This window comes from Salmo salar, chromosome ssa04, assembly GCF_905237065.1.
Source record: "Salmo salar chromosome ssa04, Ssal_v3.1, whole genome shotgun sequence".
Lineage (NCBI taxonomy): Eukaryota > Metazoa > Chordata > Actinopteri > Salmoniformes > Salmonidae > Salmo > Salmo salar.
In genome coordinates, this window is record NC_059445.1 from 81,040,512 (window position 1) to 81,059,641 (window position 19,130).

The following is a 19,130-nucleotide window of genomic DNA, read 5'->3' on the forward strand; positions in this document are numbered from 1 at the left end:
AAGACTATTATTGCACACTTACAGTGGCTTGCGAATGTATTCACCCCCCTTGGAATTTTTCCTATTTTGTTGCTTTACAACCTGGAATTAAAAATAGATTTTTGGGGGGTTTGTATCATTTAATTTACACAACATGCCTACCACTTTGAAGATGCAAAATATATGTTTTGTGTGAAACGAACAATTGGAGCGTGCATAACTATTCACCCCCCCCAGTTCAAAACTTTGTAGAGCCACATTTTGCAGCAATTACAGCTGCAAGTCTCTTGGGGTATGTCTCTATAAGCTTGGCACATCTAGCACCTGGGGGAAAAAAAATCCATTCATCAAGGCAAAACTGCTCCAGCTCCATCAAGTTGGATGGGTTCCGCTGGTGTACAGCAATCTTTAAGTCATACCACATATTCTCAATTGGATTGAGGTCTGGGCTTTGACTAGGCCATTCCAAGACATTTAAATGTTTCCCCTTAAACCCCTCGAGTGTTGCTTCAGCAGTATTCTTAGGGTCATTGTCCTGCTGGAAAGTGAACCTCCGTTCCATTCTCAAATCTCTGGAAGACTAAAACAGGTTTCCCTCAATAATTTCCCTGTTTTTAGCGCCATCCATCATTCCTTCAATTCTGACCAGTTTCCCAGTCCCTGCTGATGAAAAACATCCCCACAGCAGGATGCTGCCACCACCATGCTTCACTGTGGGGATGGTGTTCCTGGGGTGATGTGAGGTGTTGGGTTTGCGCCAGACATAGTGTTTTCCTTGATGGCCAATAAGCTCAATTTTAGTCTCATCTGACCAGAGTACTTTCTTCCATATGTTTGGGTAGTCTCCCACATGCCTTTTGGCAAACACCACGTGTTTGTTTATTTTTTTCTGGCCACTCTTCCGTAAAGCCCAGCTCTGTGGAGTGTACGGCTTAAGGTGGTCCTATGGACAGATACTCCAATCTCCGCTGTGGAGCTTTGCAGCTCCTTCAGGGTTATCTTTGGTCTCTTTGTTGACTCTCTGATTCATGTCCTCCTTGCCTGGTCCGTGAGTTTTGGTGGGTGGCCCTCTCTTGGCAGGTTTGTTGTGGTTCCGTATTCTTTCCATTTTTTAATAATAGATTTAATGTTCAAAGTTTCTGATATTTTTTTATAACCCAACCCAGATCTGTACTTCTCCACAACTTTGTCCCTGACCTGTTTGGAGAGCTCCTTGGTCTTCATGGTGCCGCTGCTTGGTGGTGCCCCTTGCTTAGTGGTGTTGCAGACTCTGGGGCCTTTCAGAACAGGTGTATATATACTGAGATCATGTGAAAGATAATGTGTGTAAGTAATCTTCCCATTTCACATCACCAATTTGGACTATTTTGTGTATGTCCACATGAAGTCCAAATAAAAATCAATTTAAATTACAGGTTGAAATGCAACAACAACAAAAAAATGCAAAGGGGGATGATTACTTTTGCAAGGCACTGTATTATGAGTCCATGCAACTTATTATGTGAGTTGTTACGTACATTTTTACTCTAGAACTTATTTATGCTTGCCATAACAAAGGGGTGGAATATTTATTGACTCAAGACATTTCAGTTTTTCATTTTTAATTAATTTGTAAAAATGTACACTTTGATATGATAGGGTATTTTGTGTAGGCCAGTAACCAAAACATCTCAATGTAATCCATTTTAAATTCAAGTTGTAACACAACAACATGTGGAGAAAGTCAAGTCGTGTGAATAGTTTCTGAAGGCACTGTAAAATCAGATAATCTGAGTTGGTATCAATGCATATTGCACAGGAAGTGAAGTAATCGTTGATCTATTTTCTTCCTGTCTTCCTGTAATGTGAGGGTATCTGTAGTCTGCACCCTCAGCATAATGCGGTTGTGGTTGTAAACACATTAACAGAAAAGGGTGTGAAGTGAATGTAAATTTGAATCATCATATACCTGTCTGTAGTAGTCCAGATGTGCTGTCAGTTATATCAAAGAACTTCTGGATACTGAGAAGGACCCCTGTGAGAAAAAAAGAGAAACAGTATTGCATTAGTTAGTACAAAAGGGACCCTCCAATACTTATCAGCATCATAAATGCCCAGTGGCGACCCGTCATTCAGGTCGGGTGAGGCAGCTCCAAAATGCAGGTGTTTCAGCCTAGCTCAGTGCTTTTTGTGATGGTGGAGCAGCCAGCGGAAAATAAGGAGCTTAGGTGTTGGTAATGTTCTCTAATAATTTGGTCTATTTACCCCTCTTAATTTCACCTACTGTTCTGACTTGGTGGTGCACATGTAGCCTATAACCTGTTTTAGAGAAATGTAATCATTTAATTTTTTAAGAGCTTTCATTGTCTGCGTATAAGCCCCCTTTATTTATCCTACGGTTCTGACTTGGTGTACAGGGAGAACACTGTAAGAACGGACCATTTTCTGAATTCTGTTGCTGTACATTTCAAAAGCACTAAACAAATAGTTATATTGACTACGTCTGTCCTAGCTCGCTCATTAATGTCTTAATCGAAATTACAGATGGCCTCTTATCCGCTTGTCGTCCCCTTATGCCAGAGTTTGTACATCTCAATTGTCATTAGAAACCACATTTGTTCAGCCATATCAGCTATGTTTTTTTAAAAGGCAGTAAATGAGGCTGAATTAACTGTTTCACTGCCAGACAAGGCTCCGCTGACAGCCAGGTGTAGCAGTAGTAAGATGTTGGGACTGCTGTTGGGACAGCTTTATGTAGGCCCTAACAGTTTGTGGGCACCGTTTGTCACCATTGTAGTGCAATTAATGTTCAGTGTTGTGTTGTGTTGTGTAGTGGCTTTGCTGGCATGCATCCCACTTTATTACATTTTTTTGCCCCACCAAGATTTACATGCTAAAATCGCCACTGGAAATGCCAATGTATTATCTAAAACAAAACAAACTGCAAATGCATCCAACAAGTTTATAGAGTCACAAGCTTGATGTAGGTTAGTGGCAGGAAACTTAGCAGTTATGAGCGTTTTGGTCAGTAAGTGAAAGGTTGCTGGCTCGAATCCCTGATGTGCCGTTGTGCAAGCGCTTGACTGAAAAGTGGCCAGTGCCACCACAAAAAGGGGATTTTGCAAGCTTGACTGAAGGTGTTAGCTATTTTCAAGGGAAGTGCTGAAAGACTCTCACCTGCGATTGTGTATCGGTCCATGTAATTGATTAAGTTGACATAACAGAGCACAGCTACTGTTATATAGGAGCGTCGTGGAGAGAGGACTGTTGTCTCCACTGTGGATGGTTCATCAGTAGGAAGGCTGTCAGCTATGGAACCGTAGCGTGTGGAAGTTTCATTGGAAACTGAACTCAGACGAGTCTTCTCTCCATCCGGCAGAGACATCACTGACCCATTCGTCTCCATGGCTCCCAACCCTGAGATCTGAACAAGGAAGGTAACATATGAAGAGGGTGACACAATCTGAGGGGTGGGGCAAACTGTATCAACTCCCAAATTCATATATGGAGCTATAGATACAACTACATGTATTGCAGATTGCACCTTTAAGTTTGACATACAGCCTCTGACTAAGAGTGACATGCTCCTCAGAGTTCCGGTGATGAGAAAGGCTATTGTTTTATGACATTTATTCATAGATACCACTGGTAAAAAATCAAGAGTGTGTATGTGACGTCTACAGGTTTGAGTCTAGCTAATCTCAGTTAACCCAGGCCGAATGTCCCCTCCCCTCTGAAAATACGAAAGATGCTAACACCTGCGAAATCATGATTTGTCCAAATAACCAGTGAAGGAAAAACCCAAACAGCGGAACTAATGCTGCTCATTAGCACACACATCCCATTCCTTCCTGACAAATTCTACGGTACCAGTTATGTTTAAGTAGATCTGTCCACGAGGAATTAGTCTACCATAATCTGGCCCTCAAATATACATTTAAGATGAAATCTCAGTCATAACTGAGTTACTGGAAATAGAGTGAGAAAGTAAACAACAACATCTAGGAAACTGATTCAGGGGGGCGTGGCTTCTCATTATGCCCTGATTACTTTACAATTTGTATGATATGCAATATGTTATCAATTGCAATTCATACAATATGTTACGATAGCAATTTGTTGTCGCTAACGTTAGTTAGGTTGCTAACGCTAATGTTAGCTAGCTCTAGGGGTTAGGGGTTAAGGTTAGGAGTTAGGTTAAAGGGTTAAGGTAAGGGTTAGCCAACATGCTAAGTAGTTGCAAAGTAGCTAAAAAGTTGTGAGTACTGAGTAGCTGTGAAATTGCTAAATAGCTAAAGTGCTAAATATGTCCGTGATGAGATTCGAATTCGCCAGCTTTGGGTTGCTAGATGTTCGTCTGACCAACCACCCTACTTTTAGTTTTTTCCTTAAGTAACCTTCTGTGTTATGTAACCATACAATTAAGCAATAAGGCCCAAGTGGGTGTGGTGTATGACAAATATACCACGGCTAAGGGCTGTTCTTATGCATGATGCAAAGCGGAATGCCTGGATACAGCCCTTAGCCGTGGTATATTGGCCTTATGTAAACAAACCCCCGAGGTACCTTATTGCTATTATAAACTACTTACCAAAGTAATTCGAAGGGTAAAAATATACCTGATATACCACGGCTTTTAGCCAATCAGCATTCAGGGCTCGTACCACCCAGTTTATAATACATAACATATCATACTAATTTGAGTATACCGGAATTACGTTTACTATGTTATGTGTAGTCTATGGAACCAGTCTGATACACTCTAACCAACCACCCTAAAGTAACCTTCCATGAACGTTTACTATGTTACGTCTAGTCTATGAGACCAGGCTGCAGTCTCTGGTCAGCCTTTAAGAGGGCAGTGCACAGACCTTTCAGGGAGCAGGTGCTCAAAATGAAAGACGCTCTATATCTCTCTGCTGCGCATATCAGCCAACCAGACCGTATATTGATGAAGATGTATGGTAAATCAAGTGAAATCAAATGTTATGCTGTTGTGGCAGTACTGTTGATATTTAAAGTAGGTTGCTAGCTACACACACTCGACCGGTGAACGCATCTCTCAAGCCATGCATGTTTGGATAACGGCGCAATCTCCATACATGGCAGACTTGTACAGGGCAGATCAACCAGTGCAACCAACGGACGGGGTGGCGAACTTGACAATGACTTGTGGGCAATGGGTTCCAAACAACAATTACAAAAAATGTATGCAAAAAATATATACTTTTGGGGGGAAATTCCACCACCACCCACCCAAAAGGGCACTTTGGAGACTGGAAGGACAAAGAGGCATGTGCTCTGGCGAAGCCAGTTGACTCACCCTGCTTGTAGAGAAACGCCAATGCCATCCTCCTCTCTTTCATGTTGACAAAACGGTCTATCACTCTGTCATACTGTACATGCTTTTATTCTTTGTTGTCCAAGGCTACTTGGCATGTTTGCTCGCTAGCCTAACTTCCATTCATGGGCAATGTTAGCTAGTTAACATAAGCTTTCTACATCAAGCTTCTGTACATATCTTCTCAGGCCAGGGGCACAACAATGTATGAATTAATGGTTGGATCAGAATCATGTTATAATCACTAACCAGTACGGAGAATGAAGTAAAACCACAAGTCCAAATCCCTATCTCCACCCATGGCTAATTTAGGAAAGGGACAATTTTAGCAAGCCAGCCACCGGAGGACAACAACACAACGAGATGTAACAATTCAAGTTGTTTCTGTCAATGACGTATGCTCTGAAAGCGATTTGATAGGAGAGACGCCAAATAAAAACGGATTTCCCTTGACATATTTTTATTTTCGCCAGGACCATTTACAGTTGAGTGAGCTCAGTTCAGCTCAATGCTGACTGGCACATTTTTATACTTTTTTTGTTGTTGCCAAGGGAAGCCAAATTCTCACCGGCTTTCCTTGTATTCAATGCTACGGGCAGCAACAATGTCATACTTGTTTGGCAGAGACAGTATCAGATAGATGGCTTACATGTAGAGAGAAAGAGGGGCGCTGTTTAGCTCGCTATGATGCTTTCTTCTATGAGATACTTTACCCTGCCTTCATGTACATATCTACCACAAATACCTTATTATTATCTATCCTGATGCCTAGTCACTTTACCCTGCCTTCATGTACATATCTACCTCAAATACCTTATTATTATCTATCCTGATGTCTAGTCACTTTACCCTGCCTTCATGTACATATCTACCTCAAATACCTTATTATTATCTATCCTGATGCCTAGTCACTTTACCCTGCCTTCATGTACATATCTACCTCAAATACCTTATTATTATCTATCCTGATGTCTAGTCACTTTACCCTGCCTTCATGTACATATCTACCACAAATACCTTATTATTATCTATCCTGATGCCTAGTCACTTTACCCTGCCTTCATGTACATATCTACCACAAATACCTTATTATATTATCTATCCTGATGCCTAGTCACTTTACCCTGCCTTCATGTACATATCTACCACAAATACCTTATTATTATCTATCCTGATGCCTAGTCACTTTACCCTGCCTTCATGTACATATCTACCTCAAATACCTTATTATTATCTATCCTGATGTCTAGTCACTTTACCCTGCCTTCGTGTACATATCTACCTCAAATACCTTATTATTATCTATCCTGATGCCTAGTCACTTTACCCTGCCTTCATGTACATATCTACCTCAAATACCTTATTATTATCTATCCTGATGCCTAGTCACTTTACCCTGCCTTCATGGACAGTACATATCTACCTCAAATACCTTATTATTATCTATCCTGATGTCTAGTCACTTTACCCTGCCTTCATGTACATATCTACCTCAAATACCTTATTATTATCTATCCTGATGTCTAGTCACTTTACCCTGCCTTCGTGTACATATCTACCTCAAATACCTTATTATTATTTATCCTGATGCCTAGTCACTTTTTTTTATTTTATTTATTTATTTCACCTTTATTTAACCAGTTAGGCAAGTTGAGAACAAGTTCTCATTTACAATTGCGACCTGGCCAAGATAAAGCAAAGCAGTTCGACAACATACAAAAACACAGAGTTACACATGGAGTAAAACAACATACAATCAATGGTGCAGTAGAAAAAATAAATAAATAAGACTATATACAATGTGAGCAAATGATGTGAGATAAGGGAGGTAAATACAAAAAAATGCCATGGTGGCAAAGTAAATAAAGTATAGCAAGAAAAACACTTTACCCTGCCTTCATGTACATATCTACCTCAAATACCTTATTATTATTTATCCTGATGCCTAGTCACTTAACCCTGCCTTCATGTACATATCTACCTCTAATACCTTATCTATCCTGATGTCTAGTCACTTTACCCTGCCTTCATGTACATGCAGTATCTACCTCAAATACCTTATTATATTATCTATCCTGATGCCTAGTCACTTGACCCTGCCTTCATCCTCAAATACATCTTGTTATTAGTCACATGTGCCGAATACAACAGCTGTAGACCTTACAGTGAAATGCTTACTTACAAGCCCCTAACCAACAATGCAATTTATGAATGAATAAAATAAATAAATGCGAATAAGAAATTAAAGTAACAATTAATTAAAGAGCAGCAGTAAAATAACAATAGCGAGACTATATACAGTAGGGTACCGGTACAGAGTCAATGTGCGGGGACACCGGTTAGTCGAGGTAATCGAGGTAATATGTACATGTAGGTAGAGTTATTAAAGTGACTATGCATAGATAATAAACAGAGAGTAGCAGCGGTGTAAAAGAGGGGAGGGGGGTGGGATGGGGGGGCAATGCAAATAGTCTGGGTAGCCATTTGATTAGATGTTCAGAAGTCTTATGGCTTGGGGGTAGAAGCTGTTTAGAAGCCTCTTGGACCTAGACTTGGTGCTCCGGTACCGCTTGCCGTGCAGTAGCAGAGAGAACAGTCTATGACTGACATCGCCTGGTATAGAGGTCCTGGATGGCAGGAAACTTTGCCCCAGTGATGTACTGGGCGGTACGCACTACCCTATGTCGTGCCTTGTGGTCAGTTGCCACACCAGGCAGTGATGCAACCAGCCAGGATGCTCTCGATGGTGCAGCTGGAGAACCTTTTGAGGATCTGAGGACCCATGCCAAATCTTTTCAGTCTCCTGAGGGGGAATAGGTTTTGTCATGCCCTCTTCACGATTGTCTTGGTGTTCTTGGACCATGTTAGTTTGTTGGTGATGTGGACGCCAAGGAACTTGAAGCTCTCAACCTGCTCCACTACAGCCCCGTTGATGAGAATGGGGGTGTGCTCGGTCCTCTTTTTCTTGTAGTCCACAATCATCTCCTTTCTCTTGATCACGTTGAGGGAGAGGTTGTTGTCCTTGCACCACACAGCCAGGTCTCTGACCTCTTCCCTGTAGGCTGTCTCATCATTGCCGGTGATCAGGCCTACCACTGTTGTGTCATCGGCAAACTTAATGATGGTGTTGGAGTCATGCCTGGCCGTGCAGTCATGAGTGAACAGGGAGTACAGGAGGGGACTGAGCACGCACCCCTGAGGGGCCCGTGTTGAGGATCAGCATGGCGGATGTGTTGTTACCTACCCTTACCATCTGGGGGGCGGCCTGTCAGGAAGTCCAGGATCCAGTTGCAGAGGGAGGTGTTTAGTCCCAGGCCCTTAGCATATTGATGAGCTTTGAGGGCACTATGGTGTTGAATGCTGAGCTGGAGTCAAAGAATAGCATTCTCACATAGGTGTTCCTTTTGTCCAGGTGGGAAAGGGCAGTGTGGAGTGCAATAGAGATGGCATCATCTGTAGATCTGTTAGGGCAGTATGCAAATTGGAGTGGGTCTAAGGTTTCTGGGATAATGGTGTTGATGTAGTCATGACCTTCCTTTCGAAGAACTTCATGGCTACAGATGTGAGTGCTACGGGTCGGTAGTCATTTAGGCAGGTTACCTTAGTGTTTTTGGGCACAGGGACTATGGTGGTCTACTTAATAAAACATGTTGGTATTACAGACTCGGACCGAGAGAGGTTGAAAATGTCAGTGAAGACACTTGGGTTGGCGCCCCCCCCCCCTTGGGTTGTGCCATGGCGGAGATCGTTGTGGGCTATACTCGGCCTTGTCTTAGGACGGTAAGTTGCTGGTTGGAGACATCCCTCTAGTGGTGTGGGGGCTGTGCTTTGGCAAAGTGGGTGGGGTTATATCCTGCCTGTTTGGCCCTGTCCGGGGGTATCATCGGATGGGGCCACAGTGTCTTCTGATCCCTCCTGTCTCAGCCTCCAGTATTTATGCTGCAGTAGTTTATGTGTCGGGGGGCTAGGGTCAGTCTGTTACATCTGGAGTATTTCTCTTGTCTTATCCGGTGTCCTGTGTGTATTTAAATATGCTCTCTCTAATTCTCTCTTTCTCTCTTTCTGTCTTTCTCTCGGAGGACCTGAGCCCTAGGACCATGCCTCAGGACTACCTGGTATGATGACTCCTTGCTGTCCCCAGTCCACCTGGCCGTGCTGCTGCTCCAGTTTCAACTGTTCTGCCTGCGGCTATGGAACCCTGACCTGTTCACCGGACGTGCTTGTTGCACCCATCGACAACTACTATGATTATTATTATTTGACCATGCTGGTCATTTATGAACATTTTAACATCTTGACTATGTTCTGTTATAATATCCACCCTGCACAGCCAGAAGAGGACTGGCCACCCCTCATAGCCTGGTTCCTCTCTAGGTTTCTTCCTAGGTTTTTGGCCTTTCTAGGGAGTTTTTCCTAGGGAGTTTTTCCTAGCCACCGTGCTTCTTTCACATGCTTTGCTTTCTGTTTGGGGTTTTAGGCTGGGTTTCTGTACAGCACTTTGAGAATATCAGCTGATGTACGAAGGGCTATATAAAAATAAATTTGATTTGATTTTGACTTGCCAGTTGGTCAGTGCATGCTCTGAGTACACATCCTGGTAATCTGTCTGGCCCTGCGGCCTTGTGAATGTTGACCTGTTTAAAGGTCTTACCCACATCGGCTGCGGAGAGCGTGATCACACAGTCTTCCAGAACAGCTGGTGCTCTCATGCATGTTTCAGTGTTATTTGCCTCGAAGCGAGCATAGAAGTAGTTTAGCTCATCTGGTAGGCTTGCGTCACTGGGCAGCTCTCAGTTGTGCTTCCCTTTGTAGTCTGTAATGGTTTGCAAGCCCTGCCACATCCGACGAGCGTCAGAGCCGGTGTAGTATGACTCGATCTTAGTCCTGTATTGATGCTTTGCCTGTTTGATGGTTCGTCGGCGGGCATAGCGGGATTTCTTATAAGCTTCCGGGTTAGAGTCCCGCTCCTTGAAAGCAGCAGCTCTAGCCTTTAGCTCAGTGCGGATGTTGCCTGTAATCCATGGCTTCTGGTTGGGGTATGTACGTACGGTCACTATGGGGATGACGTCATCGATGCACTTATTGATGAAGCCAATGACTGATGTGGTGTACTCCTCAATGCCATCGGACGAACATATTCCAGTCTGTGCTAGCAAAACAGTCCTGTAGCTTACCATTTGCTTCAACTGATCACTTTTTTATTGATTGAGTCACTGGTGCTTCCTGCTTTCATTTTCGCTTGTAAGCAGGAATCAGGAGGACAGAATTATGGTCAGATTTGCCAAATGGAGGGCGACGGAGAGGTTTGTATGCGTCTCTGTCTGTGGAGTAAAGATGGTCCAGAGTTTTTTTCCCCTCTGGTTGCACATTTAACATGCTGATAGAAATTTGGTAAGACCGATTTACGTTTCCTTGCATTAAAGTCCCCAGTCAGTAGGAGTGCCACCTCCGGGTGAGCGCTTTCCTGTTTGCTGGATACTTTTTCCACAACATTTTCCATCTACTACTGGTACTCCCTGTGTTGCTCCATTCTTGTATATTTTATTTCTCTTGTGTTACTATTTTTATTTTTATTATTCTTTTTTAACTCAGCATCGTTAGGAAGGGCTTAGACCCGTTGTATTTGGCTCATGTGACAAATAAAATGTTTCACCGCCCCAAAAAACGTCATTGGACACTTTTAGTCAATGCCAAAATATGTTCATCTTGTTTGAGGAAACACTGCAAATCACCCTTGTGATACAGACCAATCAGAATAGTGGGAACTTATTTTAAAACACTGTAAACCGGATAAATGTGGTTGTTAGATGAAGAGGAAGGAAGAAAAGTTTAGCAATCGTCTACAGTGTGTCTCAACATACAATAGTATTTGGCTGCTTCAAGGTTCTACAGATACACCAGCCTCCGCAACCTGGCTTTCTGGCAAAGAAGCAACCATAATTGCATCACTATGTCATTCAGGACACAAGGTGTGTTGTTAAACAGGCAATTTATGTTGTAACAATGGTGGCCAGAGTTCAAAACTGTTTATGTTTAACTTTCCTCTGTTTGTTATAGACTTTTCTAGGATGATAACCTCTGAATATAGTAGGAGATCTGATTGATGGGATGTCCTCTGTGTTTCAAGCTATTGATTTAGAGCATGTAAAGAGAAGGCTCTGTTAGGCCTAATGGTAGGATGTACTTAGAACTCGATTCAATCAAAAATGGTACTCAAAATAATCTGGGGCAAGATATCATTATTTGAATCTTGTTGTCCTCGACGTATCAGCTATTTCAACACCTCAGCGATTTGCAAATGAAATACATTGCCATTTTACTAATATTGACATAGTTCACTAATATCCTACTGTGTGTTACATATGCAATGTAATCACACATTTTTATGCTTTTTAAAATGATAGCTGCAGTGGTCGTTTACGTCAACAGTAGCAGTAAAGTCTGAGAGAATCTGTCAGGTCAATCGCAACAATACAGTAATTATGTGTGCAGCTTCTTCTTCCCAGAGCAACATACTACAATACAATGGCATTGTTCAGACATAAACACACCAACAACTGTATCCAATTGTCATACTTGAGTAAAAGTAAAGATACCTTAATAGAAAATGACTCAAGTAAAAGTGAATGTCACCCATTAAAATACTACTTGAGTAAAAGTCTAAAAGTATTTTGTTTTAAATATACTTAATTATCAACAGTAAATGTAATTGCTCCAATATACTTAAATATCAAAAGTAACATTTCAAGTATAAATCATTTCAAATTCCTTATACTAATAAGCAAACCAGACGGCACACTTTTCTTGTGTTTGTTTTTTACGGATAGCCAGTGGCACACTCCAACACGTAGCATTTGTGTTTAGTGAGTCCACCAGATCAGAGAAAGTAAGGATGACCAGGGATATTCTCTTGATAACTGCATGAATTGGACCATTTTCCTGTCCTGCTAAGCATTCAAAATGTAACGACTACTACTGGGCGTCTGTGAAAATGTGTGGAGTAAAAAGTACATTATTTTTCTTTAGGAATATAGTGAAGTAAAAGTAAAAGTTGTAGAAAAATATAAATAGTAAACTACAAATACCCTAAATAACTACTTAAGTAGTACTTTAAAGTATTTTTACTTAAGTACTTTACACCACTGCAACTGGGTATGTTTTTTTAAACATGATATAGCCTACACACACGGACATGGGTTCTGTAGTTAGAATATAACTTACTTTTGAGTTTGCTTGACATGACAAGTCAAAAACGCAGTTGTAGAACTCAGTGTAATGGCAACGTCAACAGTAGGCTACTTTAACCCAAACGAACAGACTGAATTAAAAATAAATCAAATATATCTTACATTTTGGTTAATGAAGTCTTGAAATCTTGAACATGTTGTTTCTAGTGATGATGGGAAGTCACAGTGTGTGTCTCCAAAGCTGAGACAGAGACATAGAGCATGCAGGAAATCCTCCTCAGGCTCAAATGGTAATATGCTGCTGGGATATTAAGTTAACAGTTAGCAGAGGGGCCAGCCCCCTCTGGGTTGGGCATATGCAATCACACAGTTCTTCACTGTGATGCAATGTTGAAAATAAGCCAATGGCCACTTTGGAAACTAACACATTGCTATCTCTTACTGCACTCTACATACAATACTAAATGTTTGGATCCAACAGCTCAAAAAATGATCTATTACCATGAGCCAAATACAAGGTCATTTTGAAGTACAAAAAAGCCTGTTGTCATTCAACTGGCTTATAATGCTTTAGGCTACTTCAGAATATAAATCGAGTGGACTAGTTGTGCATTCAAAATGTTAGGATTTCAAAGCCCTCAAAATACAGAATGGACTTGGAGCAAACACTAAGTGACACCAGAATTTGGGATACCTCTTCACAGCCCAGATATCCTAACTAATTTAACTTTATATATCCTGCAAAGCAGTTGCCAGGACAACATAACAGGCCATTATGCAACTTTGAAATGAAATAACACAGAGAGACAGTGCTGCTGTTTGTCTGTAGCCTTTGGGCACAACCGTGAAGTTGTCAAAATTATATTGTATGTTGTTCACAACAATAAGCATGGATAATATGTGATGCCTCCTCTAAATTTCCATTTGGCAGTCAGTTAAATGTCTTGCACTCAAACAATATCCTTCATTGCCTTCTACTATAAAAAAATGATATATATTACCTTACCAAAAAGACTATTAGAACCACCCATGTCTCTGCCACCTACAAAATCTTGTTCATTATTTGTCTGTCTTCTTAACACTTTTGGCTGTAGAGGAGTAAAGAAACAAAAAGTAGAAACATGATCTGTTCTGGAGAACGTAGCTGTCTGTTTAACACCAGTATATCATGTCCCCTCAAGAGGCTTTTTCTAATCATACCTACAGTACAGTCAAATGTGACAATGTATCATGAACTTACCCAAGCTTGTTTAGGAGATATGATCACTGACCTGCATCTTCTCCTCCATCTACTGGTGAAAATAGATGCATTACATTTCTGAGTACTCCTATCCTGGGCTCTGTGGACAGACATACATAAGAGGGATAAGAAAATGCTTGTATTAATGCACCTTTATGAAGAGGACTGGCCAGCCATCAGAGCATGGTTCCTCTCTAGGTTTTCCTTCTCTGGAGTTTTTCCCTAGCCAATTGCTCCTGCATTGTTTGTTCTTTAGGGTTTTAGGCTGGGTATCTGTAAAGCACTTTGTGACAACTGCTGATATAAAAAAAAAAGGCTCTATAAAATACATTTGATTGATTGGCTTGAAAAGTAAAACAGTGAATTCTCACTTACAAAATTCCTAAAATCCTTGATAATCAAGGTGAAATAAAGACGTGTAACATCTAAATAAACCAAAATTACTACATGCCCATTTAGAGAAACAGTATAATCAAAACTGACCAAAGTTAATTACATGATTCCGGTTTACTAGTTTGAAACAGGTTTAGGCCTACAGTAAAACATATTGACTAAGTTGTTGGTCCCGTGTGGTTCAGTTGGTAGAGTATGGTGTTTGCAATGCCAGGGTTGTGGGTTCAATTCCCATGGGGGACCAGTACGGATAAAAAATGTATGAAATGTATGCATTCACTACTGTAAGTCACTCTGGATAAGAGTGTCTGCTAAAATGACTCAAATGTAAAATGTTGTACACAAATATCCTAGTTGTCACTTTCTAAAGTGCTACAGTGTTTCCACAGAGCCTATAGTCGCTGACTGATATTAAAAAAAGTTGCTGAAAATGTGTTAGGAGGGCACTCTCAATAAACTGCTTAGTCCTAAAAGCCGTCAAACACGACATTAATATTTACATTTGAAAGTTATTATTGCAGATTAATCAGTGTGCTCATTGGAATGGAATCCATGGTTGTGGTCCTGATATATGGAGGATCAAACCTGCCATATTTATAAATAAATACATGCACCCATAAATACATGAATAAATAAATGCACATATAAATATATCATTCATTATTTCAATAATAAATCCCATTTTCATTCATTTATATTATTTCTTCATTTATTTATTTATGTATTTATTCCTCTAATATGATAATGAGGGGGTGTCAAGCAAACGTACATGGGTGGTATCGAACACACCATTCCTTTCCTGCAGTCACATGACCAAATCGCCCTCTAGTGGCCTCATGGGTGGAATGTTATTCATATTTTTCATAATTTCATAATTAATCAGCATAAAAAAAATAAAACATCTGGTGTTTCTATATCAAACGTTTTGTTATATTTTAGTCTTCTGTTTTTGCTTTGTCATTATGGGGTATTGTGTGTATATTGATGAGGGGGGGGGGGGGAAACTATTTAAACAATTTTAGAATAAGGCTGTAACATTGCAAAATGTGGAAAAAGTCAAGTGGTCTGAATACTTTCCGAATGTACTGTATGTCTTAACGATGAATGTGGTACAAGAGTTGATGTTATTAGATGGGTTACATCCTGCCTGGAGCTCACACTGGCTTCTAACTCTATTGCATATATGTGTGAATGTAATGTAATGAATGATTCTACTGTTGGAAGTGATCATTTCCCAATTTTGTGTACCATGAACTTTTATGTTACTATTCCAGATTTTTATTTAACCTTTATTTAACTAGGCTAGTCAGTTAAGAACAAATTCTTATTTAAAATGATGGCCTAGGAACAGTGGGTAAGCTGCCTTGTTCAGGGGAAGAACGACAGATTTTTACCTTGTCAGCTCGGGGATTCGATCTAGCAACCTTTCGGTTACTAGACCAACGCTCTAACCACTAGGCTACCTGTCGCCGCTACACTCAAACCCTACACTCTAACCACTAGGCTACCTGCCGCCCCCAGATAGAGTACCATTCAGAAGATGGTGATTTCATAAAGCAGACTGGGAAAAGTTTGGTGATCATTACTTAAAGTCTGTTGGACAGTTTGTCTTTAGAGAGGCCGGGTTGATGTATGTGCAGCCTTCTGTGATCTCTGATTTTGAGTGCTGTGAATGTATATGTGCCAGTGAGTGAAGTGGGTGAGAAAAGGAAGGTAGTTCCTTGGTGGACTGAAGAGTGCACTGCGGCTATACGAGAACTAAATAGGGTTTACAGAGTGTTGCGTGCAAATATGACTCCTGAGAATCTAGTTGATTTTCAAAGGAAGAGAGCTTTAGTACGTAGGGTCATTAAGTCTGTCAAGAGAAATGCATGGAGACAGTTCTGCTCTACAATAAGCAAGGGTACTGAGCTGGGTGATGTATGCTAAATGTTGAAGAAGAGCACTGGAAGATGCTCGACTTCCAGTTTTGGTTATGGGTCAAAAAATGTCCGGGATCTGATAAAGAAAAAACTGACTTGTTGGGGGTGACACACTGAACTCTATCTGAGAAGTAGTTGGTGAAACAGGCGAGGCAGTCATTTGAGAAACCAAGGCTATTGAGTCTGCCGATAAGAATGCGGTGATTGACAGAGTCGAAAGCCTTGGCCAGGTCAATGAGGATGGCTGCACAGTACTGTCTTTTATCGATGGCAGTTATGATATCGTTTAGGATCTTGAGCGTGGCTGAGGTGCACCCATGACCAGCTCAGAAAGCAGATTGCATAGTGGAGAAGGTACGGTGGGATTCGAAATGGTCAGTGATCTGTTTGTTAACTTGACTTTCGAAGATTTTAGAAATGCAGGGCAGGATGGATATAGGTCTATAAACGTTTGGGTCTAGAGTGTCTCCCCCTTTGAAGAGGGGGATGACCGCGGCAGCTTTCCAATCTTTGGGGATCTCAGACGATACGAAAGAGAGGTATAACAGGCTAGTAATAGGGGTTGCAACAATTTCAGTGAGTAATTTTAGAAAGAGAGGGTCCAGATTGTCTAGCCCAGCTGATTTGTAGGGATCCAGATTTTGCACCTCTTTCAGAACATCAGCTGTCTGGATTTGGGTGAAGGAGAAGCGGGGGGGGCTTGGGCAAGTTGCTGCAGGGGGTGCAGAGCTGTTGGCCGGGGTAGGGGTAGCCAGGTGGAAAGCATGGCCAGCCGTAGAAAAATGCTTACTGAAATTATCGATTATCGTAGATAAATCGGTGGTGACAGTGTTTCCTAGCCTCAGTGCAGTGGGCAGCTGGGAGGAGGTGCTCTTATTCTCCATGGACTTTACAGTGTCCCAACATTTTTGGAATTAGTGCAACAGGATGCAAATTTCTGTTTGAAAAAGCTAGCCATAGCTTTCCTAACTGATTGTGTATATTGGTTCCTGACTTCCCTGAAAAGTTGCATATCGCGGGGGCTATTCGATGCGAATGCAGAACGCCACCGGATGTTTTTGTGCTGGTCAAGGGCAGTCAAATTTGGGCTGAACCAAGGGCTATATCTGTTCTTAGTTTACATTTTTTGAATGGGGCATGCTTATTTAAGATGGTGAGGAAAGCCCTTTTAAAGAGCAACCAGGTATCCTCTACTGACAGGATGAGGTAAATATCCTTCCAGGATACCCGGGCCAGGTCGATTAGAAAGGCCTACTCGCTGAAGTGTTTTAGTGAGCATTTGACAGTGATGAGGGGTGGTCGTTTGACCGCGGACCCATTACGGACGCAGGCAATGAGGCAGTGATCGCTGAGATCCTGGTTGAAGACGGCAGAGGTGCATTTAGAGGGCAAGTTGGTCAGGATGATATCTAAGAGGGTGCCCATGGTTTTAGATTTTGGGTTGTACCTGGTAGGTTACTTGATAATTTGTGTGAGATTGAGGTCATCTAGCTTAGATTGTAGGACAGCCGGGGTGTTAAACATGTCCCAGTTTAGGTCACCTAACAGAACAAACTCTGAAGAAGTGTCCAGGGCACAACTGGGGGCCGAGGGGGGTCAATAACAAGCGGCAACGGTGAGAGACTTGTTTCTGGAAAGGTGGATTTTTAAAAAGTAGAAGCTCGAATTGTTTGGGCACAGATCGGGATAGTATGACAGAACTCTGCAGGCTATCTCTGCAGTAGATTGCAACTCTGCCCCCTTTGGCAGTTCTATCTTGTCAGAAAATGTTGTAGTTAGGGATGGAAATTTCAGTACTTTGGTGGTCTTCCTAAGCCAGGATTCAGACACGGCTAGGACATCCGGGTTGGCGGAGTGTGCTAAAGCAGTGAATAAGACAAACTTAGGGAGGAGGCTTCTAATGTTAAGATGCATGAAACCAATGCTTTTACGGTTACAGAAGTCAACAAATGAGAGCGCCTGAGGAGTGGGAGTGATGCTGGGGGCTGCAGGGCCTGGGTTAACCTCCACATCACCAGAGGAACAAAGGAGGAGTAGGATAAGAGTATGGCTAAAGGCTAAAAGAACTGGTCGTCTGGTGCATTCTGAACAGAGAGTAAAAGGAGCAGGTTTCTGGGCGCGGAAGAGTAGATTCAAGGCATAATGTACAGACAAGGTTATGGTAGGATGTGAGTACAGTGGAGGTAAACCTAGGCTTTGAGTGACGATGAGAGGTTTTGTCTCTAGAGGCACCAGTTAAGCCAGGTGAGGCCCCCGGATGTGTGGGGGGGTGGGACAAAAGGGCTATGTAAGGCATATTTGGCAGGGGGCTCTACAGTTAAATAAGACAATAATCACTAACCAAAACAGCAATAGACAAGGCATATTGACATTAGGGAGAAGCATGTGTAGCCGAGTGATCATAGGGTCCAATGAGTAGCAATAGGTGAGTCGGGGAGCCGATTCAGTAGTCGCTACTATGCTAGGTGAGCTAGAGACACGGCGATTCAGACAGCTAGTGGGCCGGGGCTAGCAGATGGGCCTTCGGCAATGTCGCAATGGAAGAGCCTGTTGAAACCACCTCGGGCGATTACGTCGGCAGACACGTCGTGATGGATTGGCGGGGCTCTGTGTCGGCAGTAAAGCAGTAAAGGGTCCAGGCCAATTGGCAAAAGAGGTATTGTAGCCCAAGAATTAGCTGGTGGACCTCTTCGGCTAGCCGGGAGATGGGCCTAGCTCGAGGCTAGCTCAAGGTTAACTGGTGCTTGCTTTGGGACAGAGACGTTCGCCATTCGGATTGCAGCTAGCTAGCTGCGATGATCCGGTGTAAAGGTTCAGAGCTTGCAGTAGGAATCCGGAGATGTGGTAGAGAAAAAGCAGTCCGATATGCTCTGGGTTGATATCGCGCTGTGCAGATTGGCAGGTATTGACCAAGCTGAGGCTGGCTGGAGTCCGAGTTAATGGTGAAGACCGCTAGCAGTGGCTAACTGACTATTAGCTAGTAGCTAGTTAGCTGGCTAGCTTCTGATGGGGGTTCCGGTTCTAAAATATTAAAATAGCAGATCCGTACCACATTGGGTGAGGCAGGTTGCAGGAGAGTATATTCAGTC

General features: G+C 42.1%; 1 protein-coding gene across 3 annotated transcripts in view; it reads right to left on the minus strand.

Moving 5' to 3' along the window:
* Positions 1–12,784, minus strand: part of spns3 (SPNS lysolipid transporter 3, sphingosine-1-phosphate (putative)) — a 32,107-nt gene extending 19,323 nt beyond the window's left edge. Inside the window, exons 1-3 of one of the 3 annotated variants that reach the window (XM_014198181.2) lie at positions 12,649–12,784; positions 3,136–3,382; positions 1,928–1,993 (exon numbers count right to left, since the gene is read on the minus strand). In XM_014198181.2, the coding sequence (XP_014053656.1) occupies positions 1,928–1,993; positions 3,136–3,364 (295 nt within the window). In that variant the 5' untranslated portion in view covers positions 3,365–3,382; positions 12,649–12,784. Of the gene's footprint in view, positions 1–1,927; positions 1,994–3,135; positions 3,383–12,520; positions 12,540–12,648 lie in introns of those variants that run through there. The other 2 variants (XM_045717391.1, XM_045717392.1) reach the window with 2 other exon arrangements.
* Between the last annotated feature and the right edge of the window lie 6,346 nt (positions 12,785–19,130).